Here is an 11,326-nt window from a genome sequence, read left to right on the forward strand (position 1 = left end):
TGTACAGTGGAAGGTTTACACGTTTTACTGTGCGAATGACTGCGTTCGATACGTCAGCAGTTTTGTTCCTTCAAATCTACATGTTTACACGATCTGTTTAGGTTTTCCTCGTCTCAAATCCTTATATATAAGAAGGCTGCCTGTTACAAAACCACAGTTCAGCCAAGACACTGAAGACAGACACTTCAATGTAAGGCCTTTTAATTAATTCATTATCTTGTTATCAAAAGTAAACTTGAATTTTTAGTCGGCCAATTCGGTGATTCATATTTTTTTATATCAATTGCATTTTATTTTTTCATTTAGTTTTAAATAAATCTTTAATTTATATGTCGTTACGGTTTTTCCAGAATATAGATATTAATTTTCTAAAACTGGTTTCGTTAATAGTTTCAATTAGGTTGATGAGTGAATACTAGTACTGATTCACCCATGGCTTATAAAAACGATTTCTGTAATTTCCAATTAAACACCACCATAGCCCGGGCTCTGTACAAGTGGCACATATTTTTCCGTCCCTTGGAAACCTTTGTATTTCTCGTTGATTAATTATTCTTTTATTAATTTTCTAGATCAAAATGAAGACCTTCGTAGTATTGTGTGTATTTCTCGCCGTGGCCTACTCCCGGCCCGAAACATATGACAGTCGTTACGACGACTTCGACGCCAAGACTTTGGTTGAGAACACTCGTCTTCTGAAGGGCTACCTCAACTGCTTCCTCAACAAGGGACCTTGTACTTCTGAAGGACATGACTTCAAGAGTAAGTAGTCTTATAAACCTTATCGTATGATTAAAGTCTTAGCTTTTTAGATTGGCCGAAAATGATACTAATGCCGGATACTGCAGTCGAATCAAAAAGTGCATCAAAACTGTAGTTTTTACACCTACATATTTAGTTTTAGAATAATAAATAAATGCATAGCCTCTAATTTTTGACGTCATCAATTTTGCCACTGGACTGTTCAAATAAATCATTTACTAATACTTCTTCATTGATTTTTGCAGAGACCATTCCTGAAGCTCTTAGAACCAGCTGCGCGAAATGCACACCCAAACAGCGTTCGCTGATCCGTGAAGTCGTCAAGGCTTTCCAGACCAAGACCCCTGACCTATGGAACGACCTTGCCAAGCAGGAGGACCCCAACGGCCAGTACAAGGACTCCTTCCAGAAGTTCCTTGACGCTTCCGACTAAGATGCCAAAGTGAAACTGAAAGACCAGTGCTTGTACTGAGAGCTCTAAAACCAGGATTTCTGTCATTGCTAAAATGGGATGACACTACATCCTAGTGCTGTCTCGTTTTAACAATTTCAACAGTCTTGATTTTAAAGTTCATAGGAAGCACGCAGGGATGTCTAGCCTAATTGAGCAAATACGGAGTCTACGGACATAGATTTAAGGATACAACTATTATTATAGAAGCAATACATTCGTGCATCTGAAGTTTACTATACAATTATCGTAAATGTGAGAATCAGGTATTTTCGTACTTGGTTCCATATTTTCGTGTTAATAGTGTAAATAGTTCAGCTTACCTTGACTAACAAACTAAGATATGTTTACCGATGTATTGTTTCTTGTTACAGCATCACACGAATTGTTAACTTATAAATTTAGTGTATTTATGAAAATAAATTATGTTTTTTAATATTATATTTTTTATTTTTGTTGTCATCGAAATATGTCATAAGATAGATAATTACTTAATATTATTTGAAATAAGTATAACAGAATAGAACTGACACTTGTAAAAACGACTCTCGCATGAGGAATTCTAACCACCTTGCCGCTGGGGGTTTTAAAAACATTAATTTTAAATGCACAAAGACACACTGAATCACAAAGTTCCCTTCGCCTTCCCTTCGTCTAAGAAACCTCTTCTTATTTTTGAGAAGTTTTATGACGAAGAGTACCTAAATCAGATAAACTGTCGAATTGAAAACGACTCAAGAATACATTACTTTTGAAGTCGTTTTTTGATTTACTTGAATGTGAACTTGATATAAATAGGTAATAACTAGTAACTTTAATCAGTCAAATAATTATAATTAAAATTTAATGATCGGTTTCATTACATTGATGTCTTGCATAAGATTGATTTGGCAACTTATTTATATCTTCTCAAGCCGTGCTTCGACAGTAAGTCAAATTACGACAGTACTTATTATAAACTGTTTATTTAGGGTATCTGAGGACTAATCTCTGCCTTTTAAACCAGTACTGTTATAATACATCTTATATGTACTGATATGATATACTTTATGATATACTTTTTTCCGAAGCTAAAATCATCAAATGACTCCTTAGATTGAGCGGAAGGGAGTGGCAATCTCCTGCTGAATAAAACCCACCCATGTTTCTTCCTTTGCCCTTCGGACAATCCCGCTGCCTAGGCAGGCATGAGCCCTAAAGGGCCTCACAGAGTACGTGGAGGGCGGATGCTCTTACTGATTTTTTTTAAATTAAATGTTGACAGATCCCCTTTTTCATCTTGCTACAAAATCACTGGCTTTTGATCCAGGTAACGCGGAAAAGTATCCTACGAGGTAAATACCAGAGTTCTATAGATACGCTTCCCTTGTACAAGGACCATGGCAACGTGATGCAAAACAACCGAGATTGCCTAGTAAGTTAGCCACCAAAGTTTCGAACATTGCGAAAGCTAATTTTAAAGGCGCACTTTAGTTAATAACATAGCAATGCTGAAAGTATTTAGGGTGTTGTTACAAAATCGCAGGCGTTTCTTGCTTAATTTTACTTACTTAAAAATATGCAAAATTAATAAGGTTCAATGTGGACAGAAAAAATATTAACATAAACCAATTTTCATAAGTTTAGTTTTTACGACTAATCATATAATTTTGAGTCTATGTTGAATTGATAAAACTTTACATCTAAGGCAGTGGCAGTTTTTCTATAGTGTTTATCCACGGATAACACAGTGCAGCAATTTAGGACTATAAATTTTAATGTACTATAAATTTACATCATTTAGGTGGTACCTAAATATAAAGAATAAGTAAAAACGTTAATAGCACAGACGTAGTTGGAAAGTCCCAGTCCGATACTTAAGTAGAATGTTGTAGAGTCCTTAACATGTAAAAAACTGAGAAGATATTTTAATATCAATTAAAGTAACCTTCTAGTAAAATACTAATATTTAGCATACTCTTTATGTAAATTATTTGTGAATTATAACTGTTTTCAATTTTAATTAGCTACAGAAAATATTGGCAGACAAGCATGTGCTCAAAATCGAATAATTTCACAATTGCAATATATCAACTTATTCAATTTTAATTAACAAATTCACATTTTCATTAACGTCGATAGCTACTAGTTAAAAGAAATTTTAAAAAATTGATTATAACATAGTCGTCTATGAAGAAGAAAGTTCATATGTAAGCCTAATAATATAATTTCGTACAAACTCGAAATTGTACCGAGATAAAGCTAGACTGGTAGTCTGAGCAACTTCTAGACAACCTTGCATAAATAATAAATAAAAAAAACTTTGAATAATAATATCTGTAAGGAAATTATTTATTTTTGATCGCTTTAGTTTTAGTCTGCATATATCCTGTTTGAAGCCAGACGACTCCATGTAAGTGAATCTTTAGTTCTTTTAGAAATTAATTTTGGTTTCGTTTCGTCGTGTTTAGAAATGTTTTCTGAATATTTGGTTAACTTATTGAGAGTCTTAGAATTTAAATAGTTAGCAGAACTGTTTTTTTTTTGTTGTAAATTGTAGTAGAAAATCAATTAAGCTTATATAATTAGTCGTTTGAAGTATTTGAAAACTGTAATTTTGGTGCTTAATGGATATTTTACAACTTGTTACAAGTTATTCTTTGTAATTAAACTTTTATAACTAAAATGTGAAGATAAATACGCCATATTATTTAATCAGATTTGATCCTGCCATCCGTCAGGCATTTTGATTAGGTGTAGACGTGACTGCTCATATTTGTAATGGGAAAAACCTACGTTTTAAACCTAATATCTTACATGTTTAAATCATAAACGATTATCACAATATTATTGAATCACCTCAGAGATTAGTTCATTTTTTTACGACTCCGGCTCATAAGTATTTAATCCTTGTGTAGGGAATTATAAATATATTCAAATCACATGCAATTAAATTTAGATCAAGCTTTTGAAACGTTATAGTTAAATATTCCACAGACAAGTAACTTTGGGTAAACCATTAAACCACTGTGTTCTGCTAAAAATTACGTTTTAAGTAAGAAAACTTCTTTTATTAACACAATTTTTTTAAATACAAGTCTCATAAAAACCCTAATCTTTCATAAGTACTTATTACCAGCCAATCGTAGTTGATAGTGTTGCTACCCAGAGGCCAGCGCAGACAAGTTGTCTAGAGGCGAAACTAGAAATTGCTAAAAACATGCTATAAGCAATTAACATATTTTTAAACTGATTATAATAATTTTATACAAAAACTATTATTATTTATTTAATCGTCCAGATGTTTAGAAGCTGTAGATATATCAAATGACGTGTCACCAAGGTTACTAGAGGATATTAAAATATCAGGGAGTGACCTCATTTAAATAATTTGGATTAACTTGTTTTGAATATTACATTTTTGCCTTGGATTTACGTAAACAAATAAATTGAAAAAGCTTAAGCAATATTGGAGGCTAAAGGACGAATTTAATGAATCAGTTTTATTAAACTTTGAAAAAGACCTTTTACCTAAAATTTGACTTGCATTGTGGGATCAAACAGCTCTTTTTAGCACGACGTAGAGCGTAGGTATATTTACACCTGCGACAGTTTTACTATATAAAATGGTGGAACGCATCCGAAACATTATCACTAAGGACTCATAAGATAATTCTGTCTGTAAGGCAGTGCGTTGCAAACCTTCATACTGGGGATATAGTGCCTAGTGCTATTTAGCGTTTCGGTCTTGACTACATTACGATAATATCGTATGATCAGGCGTTGGTTAGTCTACAATACCAAAAGATCAAAGCTTCCGGCGACTGCGACCGCAATAAACTTGGACCGCGGTCCCAGTCGTCGGACTCGTAACAATTAAATAGATTTTCTTCTGGCGACTGGGACCACTCATAAATGATAACTGAAATTAAAACTATTTCAACCACAAATAATTTTTCTTCTGGCTACTCATGAATGATAACTGAAATTAAAACTATGTAAATGCAGAGTCAAACGAAAAAAAAAATGTGATACTTTTTACTTGAACTTGACCAATTTTTTTATCCCTACCTTAAAGAAATAATATTTCATTTTGCGTGTTTTTCCATTTTGGCCCGTTAACAAAGTTCATTTCCCTAATGCTAGCAAAAAGTTTAAATATACTATTAAACTAAAATGTCAAAGTCACGTCACTTGACATTCATTCACATATCATTCCCGTACCTCAGAAGCGTCAGTTCAGAAGTTTTCAAGACCCTGTCAACTGTCAATACTGATTCTGTCTTTATATTTTAGAGCTGAGCTCCAAAAATGAAGTGCATCGTGGTTCTGATGGCGTTAGCAGTGATGGCGCTTGGAGAGACGTATGATACAGTACATGATGATCTGGATGTAGAGGCTCTGGTGGCCGACGAAACTCAATTCAAGCCTTTCGTCGGCTGTTTCATAGACACAGCCCCCTGCAACGACGTGTCTTCTACTTTTAAAAGTATTTTATTAACCTTTTAATGATCCATCCTAATTAAGATTTTTTCTTTGGCATCTTGTCTATCGTTAATCGTTTAATCAATTTGCAATTCTTTTACCAAAAAATCTGGATAAAAGTCCAAATTTTTTGGTAAAAGAATTGCATCGAATCGGTTTATCGTCAAGTATCTTACAGTTTCTATCGTAATTAAGAATGGCGTTCCTTCTCTCTCCTAAACCTTGCAGTGCCCTACAGGGTCCACACTTTTCTCAATTAGAACATACCATCTGTTAACATGCACATATATATATACCATGGATAAAATAGAGTATTGAGAAAAAGCAATAAATTTTTAAACACCACAACTTCTTCAACTGTTCCTATATTCATTTCATTTTAACGTTACAGATGATGCCCCTGAGGTAATAGCCCAAGCTTGTGCCAAATGCACGACAGCACAGAAGCACATTGTCAGAGTGCTCACCCAGTCCTTCAAGAACAAGTGGCCTCAGGACTACGAGGTCTTCAAGAAGAAATACGACCCTGAAGGGATATACTTCGAGAAGTTAGAAGCTGCTGTAGCGGACTTCTAGAACAAAAGTCAGAAATTGAAAATTTTGTTCAACATAGCTTCTAACTACTTTTAATTATTAAGAGCATTCTTAGAATATAAATTAAGTACTCACATAAACAGTTTTTTTATTTTAATGCTGAAAATCGTGGTTATTATATGAGTAAAACTACTTGTATTAACAGTAAAATGATTAACCATGATTTAAGTTAAATGACTTACATTTTTCCACAAGAAAACATGTTACTTTTGTCACGGAAATTTATTCATGTAGGTCACGGTCTATTAATGATTTTTTATCAGTATTTAAGATTTAAATTTAATGTCTTCCAATATATAAAATTCCCGAGTCACGATGTTAGTTACCGTACTCCTCCAAAACGGCTTTAGCGATTTTTACCAAATTTTATATGCGTATTTAGTAGGTCTGAGAATCGGCTACTATCTATTTTTCATAAACCTAAGTGAAAAGGGTTGTCCACCCTTAATATTTTGCCTCCACTGTGATCATCGACTGTTAGGCGGCACGTAGTTCGCCGGGACAGCTAGTATTATGTACCTATATATAGGCCGTGTATCGTGTTTTTGGAGTGACGACTGTATTTAAAGAATTTTAGAATTCAATATTGGTATTTATACATAGTAAGTACATACCGTAGAATCTGGTTCTGTTTCATAGGATAACGATCTTCTTCATTTTGTATAGCTGAAGTAACGAGGTTGCACACACCTTTGAAAATATAAAGACTACTTACTTATAATATACGATAGGTATGAAAATAAAAATAAGGTCTAAACAGCTTTTGGCACGTAGTGTGATTTTCCATTAAAGTAGAATTTGACTCTACCTGTCAAGAATACAAAATTATAAAATTAAGCCGTTCATGTGCGAGTCGAACTCGCCACTCAGGGTTCTGTATAAATAGATAAAGGAATAACAAATCGACCAATACATTTTAGGACCCCATCCACGAAGGTATTTGTCCGATATGACTTTTTTTGGTAAGGTGCAGGATTATTCATGGACACCCGAAAAACAAGTAGGTAGAGTCTAACCCTTACTGACTAAGCCTTAACCACCGTGCAATGTTGAAAAAAAAATTATGTCTGTTGCTTAACCCCACTCTTAATTGACATTATTAATTGTACTTATACAAGCAACCGAAATATATTATCTGGGAATTTCAAATATCGACCTATCACGCTTCTTAAGATGTACCCTGGTGATAGACGAACAGCGGTGTCTCAAAATTAGGGATCCGTTTTAACCTTTTTGTTCCGAAACCATAACAAGTAATATAAATAAGAGATATGTATGAAATTAACAACCTAAACACGTATTTGTCCACTCTATATGGGATAGGTCACCTTAAAGCTTGTGTTTTGAACACAAAACATGATTTGGACCTATTTGTCAGTATAAATAAAATAATGTTAATGTAAAATACTTTGTGTCTGTCTAGGTATCATACATTTTATTTATCTTTTCATTGTTTACTTTTTGTGAATGTAAGCTGCAGATAATTTTGACGTTTTAATTAAGTACCTAACTTATGCTGCAAGTTGTATGTGAAGTAAATAGCTAGGGATTCTTTTGTGTTTGCAAAAATAATGCCTAAAAACCCGGCAGATGCAAGGTTTCACTTCAACCCATCTATATTGTAATCATAAATTAAATACAGACAACAATAATAGAGTTTGGAAGTTAAAACCAGTGATGTTATATGATTAAAATTCTAGTATGTATGTGCTATCTTAACACTCGTAGTAACATCACTCTAACAATACTATTGCGTTCATTGATCTCAGCTTAAAAAAAAAGTCATGTCAAAACAAAAACGGGAGTCAATCTAGTCGCAAAGTAAATTGATACTCGAAGCTTTATCAAGTCACATCCAGTAATACCCGATATACATAATATACATACAATAAAGGAAGAGCAAGTATAAAAGAATCGGACGACAGCCGCGCACTTTACTTGTGCACTGGACTTTAAAATGTAAGTAATTCTTATTTTTAATGTTGTTTACATATTATAATGTAGTATGTATCATTAAGTAGGTATTGTTGTAACAAGGAGATTGGAGTGTTGTTAAGAGGTGTTTGTCGGTTTGAAAAGGTCGCGGGATTCGTTAGTGAGTTGATATTTTAGTTCAATTCTAGTAACTGGTCTTAAAAGTATTCTGTGATTTTTGAAGGAATTGCTTTGGTAAATATTCTCTACCTTATTAAGCTCATTGTAAAATTTATTGTTCAATTTAAGATACACTTTCTCGCGGCATTGTACGTCTTTTTAATCGTCTAGCGTACATCTATTTTGAATAAAGTCCTTATTCCAATCCTTTTCCAATTAACTTACTTACTTAATTTCCTGATATTTTTATTGACTAAAACAATTTGCCGCCTTAGATCTCGTAACGTTATAAAATAATGGTTTTTATGCAAAGTTTACAAAATCTTGTTTTAGGACGATCTTTACCTTGTTTTGTTGTTTAACACATCATAGTTTACCTAAAGGCAGTTCATGCAATTAAGTTCAAAAAAGATGAAGTGAGCGAGTATAATAAATTATTCCGGTATTTTCAAGGTTACACGTTTTGTTAACATGCCAGTAATTTTTGCTTCAAAAATTTAAAAAACACTTCACACGTGCTTTTTGGTACGTTTATTACTTAGATATTGTTATTAAAATTTCCACCATTGTGTTATTAGTAAAAATGGGCTGTATTTCCCAACACAATATGTTTACTTTTAATTTAATTTTGATTCGGCTTATACTAGACCGGTTTATTTTAACTTTTAAATAGGGGCTACTATCTATATTGTTACTATTTATTCCAGAAACCGAGAATCAATCATGAAGGGTTTCTACGTGCTGTCAGTACTCCTGGTGTTCGCCGCGGTCCAAGCTGAAGAGACATACAGTACAGAGAACGATGACCTTGACATCGACGCCGTGGTCGCTGACCTTGACACCCTCAGAGGCTTCGTAGGATGTTTCATGGACACCACACCTTGCCACACAGTCGCCGCCGATTTCAAAAGTACGTGCTCCTTTTGAATTATAATATTTTGTAATCATATTTCGTTTGAAGTCTGGTTTCTGCAGTCTGCTCTGATTTTAGTTAAGAATTTATTTACATATTGCATTTTAAATGTTTATTAATTAGCCGTTGTGTCTATGCATATGATTATGTTGAACTTTGTAAGCACATGTTGCACAAAATTTTGAATAAGTCACTTATCGGCAGCGACTCTTGTTTTATACTAGACTCAAAACATTAAAATCATTTTAACCACGGTTTAATCCACATTCTATTTTATTAGTGTCTTAAATGTTAGCCCTAGTAGGGGTATCTAACATTAATAGTAACTGCAATCGCAAAGAAAGTACAACGAATTCTAGACTAAAATATCGAATTATTAACAATTATTTACGTTAAAAAATGTAATACTCTTGACGTCCGACATTGTGAAACCTTGAAGTAAATTCGTTTATTTAAAGTTCATTACCAAGTAAAATTTGTTTATGATAATGACATAACAATAACAAAACAAACTTTGTTTTATCTAAATGTAACTATAAACACTGTTTGATAAAGTATGGCTATCGACTTTTGAAAGTCACATGACTGTTTATATTTTGTTTTCATCGAACTTCAGGGTAAAACCGAAATTGTAATAATTGTAATTAATTAACACATTAATCTATACTCTAAAATGGTAATGGCGTAGTTGAAAAGGTAATAAAATAACTTCCGGATTAATATTATGATGACTAAGGAAAATTTAGTGAATATTCTGAAACCATAAATTTGAACACATTAATAAATCAAATAGAACGCTTACTTATCTCCTTAATTTCACCGCTCGCCCTGTAAGCTCTTGTACCCGAACTGTTTCTATGTTCAAAGAGAAACATTATCTCATCATTGTACATATTCCAATGTGCTGTCTTACTACCACAATATAGCATAAGGTTGAGCAAGGCTGCTTGAGCGAATAGTACCGGTAATATGTACCTAATGACTGATTTTTCTATTTAATTATTCCAAAAATATTATTTACAGAGGACATTCCGGAAGCCATCAAGACGAACTGCTTAAAATGCACACAAGCGCAAAAGCACATCTTCCACAAATTCTTACTCGGACTTAAGGAGAAGCTTCCCACAGAATACGAAGCCTTTAAGGCGAAGTTTGATCCTGAAGGAAAACATTTTACCGCTTTGGAAACTGCAGTCGCTAACGCTTAAGAATTTAAGGAGTTAAGGAGCAATTCTTAAGGAATTGCTAATGCACAACAATGCATCTTAATGATCAACATTTTAAAATGACTTGCGAATCCTTGAATTAATCCTATTTCTTTGTTAGTCTTGGATGCGTTTGGTTATTTCGTAGTGAGGTCATTATTTTGTGCTGTAACATTAATGATGTCTACTTTTTGCTGTGTCAGAATATGGAAAATGATAACTAACTCAGTTACTATTTGCTTTTTGTTATCTTAATTACAACGGAAGTTGCGGTTCTTTGTTTTGTGTGATTGATATCTTCAAATATACTTTTTGTACTAAACTTATTGAATTATTTCAAAAGAAGGAGACAGTGGGGTAAGATGATTGTATTTTTGTTAACTGCAAGAAAATAGAACATTTCCCTGACAGTTGAGCTTTTTTCGAATAGATAACCATCACATAATTTCGCTTTTGCAACACACGTCAATATTCCTTCCCTTGCCCTCTGTGTACCGGAGCCGCGGTACCCTTCTCGGACAATCCTGATGGCCAGGCAGTTATCAGCCTAAATGGACTCTAAAGAGAATGCTGACAACTTTTTGAGGGGCGCGTGGAACGTAAATGTGCCGTGAGCTTCTCATCACTCAAAGCCCGTAGTCGAGAGCTATTAAGTACCAAGGCTGGGCCACTAGACTGTCTGCCTCAGCAGTGTGAGCCTAGTACAAAGATTGACCATGTTAAAAAAGCAATGAAAATAACTATTAATAAGAAAATAGCCATGTCATACACAAAGAGCATGGGCAAACCAGTGTAATTTCAAGTGAATTATGAATGGTAAAGTAATTAAAGCCTATTTACGAT

General features: G+C 33.7%; 2 protein-coding genes across 2 annotated transcripts; both read left to right on the forward strand.

The window, feature by feature from the left end:
- The first annotated feature begins 126 nt into the window (after positions 1–126).
- On the forward strand, positions 127–6,268 carry LOC113500494. Its single transcript, XM_026881319.1, has 5 exons — positions 127–190; positions 573–762; positions 1,008–1,192; positions 5,495–5,681; positions 6,069–6,268. The coding sequence occupies exons 2-5, from the start codon at positions 579–581 to the stop codon at positions 6,251–6,253; spliced, it is 741 nt and encodes a 246-aa protein (XP_026737120.1). The 5' UTR covers positions 127–190; positions 573–578; the 3' UTR covers positions 6,254–6,268.
- A 1,885-nt stretch (positions 6,269–8,153) lies between these two features.
- On the forward strand, positions 8,154–10,801 carry LOC113495304 (ejaculatory bulb-specific protein 3-like). Its single transcript, XM_026873976.1, has 3 exons — positions 8,154–8,230; positions 9,073–9,275; positions 10,302–10,801. The coding sequence occupies exons 2-3, from the start codon at positions 9,089–9,091 to the stop codon at positions 10,484–10,486; spliced, it is 372 nt and encodes a 123-aa protein (XP_026729777.1). The 5' UTR covers positions 8,154–8,230; positions 9,073–9,088; the 3' UTR covers positions 10,487–10,801.
- The last annotated feature ends 525 nt before the right edge of the window (positions 10,802–11,326 follow it).

Source organism: Trichoplusia ni, chromosome 1 (genome assembly GCF_003590095.1).
Source record: "Trichoplusia ni isolate ovarian cell line Hi5 chromosome 1, tn1, whole genome shotgun sequence".
In the NCBI taxonomy this organism is placed as follows: Eukaryota; Metazoa; Arthropoda; class Insecta; order Lepidoptera; family Noctuidae; genus Trichoplusia; species Trichoplusia ni.

Bases quoted from the DNA above. Each gene is read 5' to 3' on its own strand.
- LOC113500494 (XM_026881319.1), top strand. From the start codon at position 579: ATGAAGACCTTCGTAGTATTGTGTGTATTTCTCGCCGTGGCCTACTCC. The intron at 763-1,007 runs GTAAGTAGTCTT...TGATTTTTGCAG, and splicing joins TGAAGGACATGACTTCAAGA to AGACCATTCCTGAAGCTCTT. The intron at 5,682-6,068 runs GTATTTTATTAA...TTAACGTTACAG, and splicing joins CGTGTCTTCTACTTTTAAAA to ATGATGCCCCTGAGGTAATA.
- LOC113495304 (XM_026873976.1), top strand. From the start codon at position 9,089: ATGAAGGGTTTCTACGTGCTGTCAGTACTCCTGGTGTTCGCCGCGGTC. The intron at 9,276-10,301 runs GTACGTGCTCCT...TATTATTTACAG, and splicing joins AGTCGCCGCCGATTTCAAAA to AGGACATTCCGGAAGCCATC.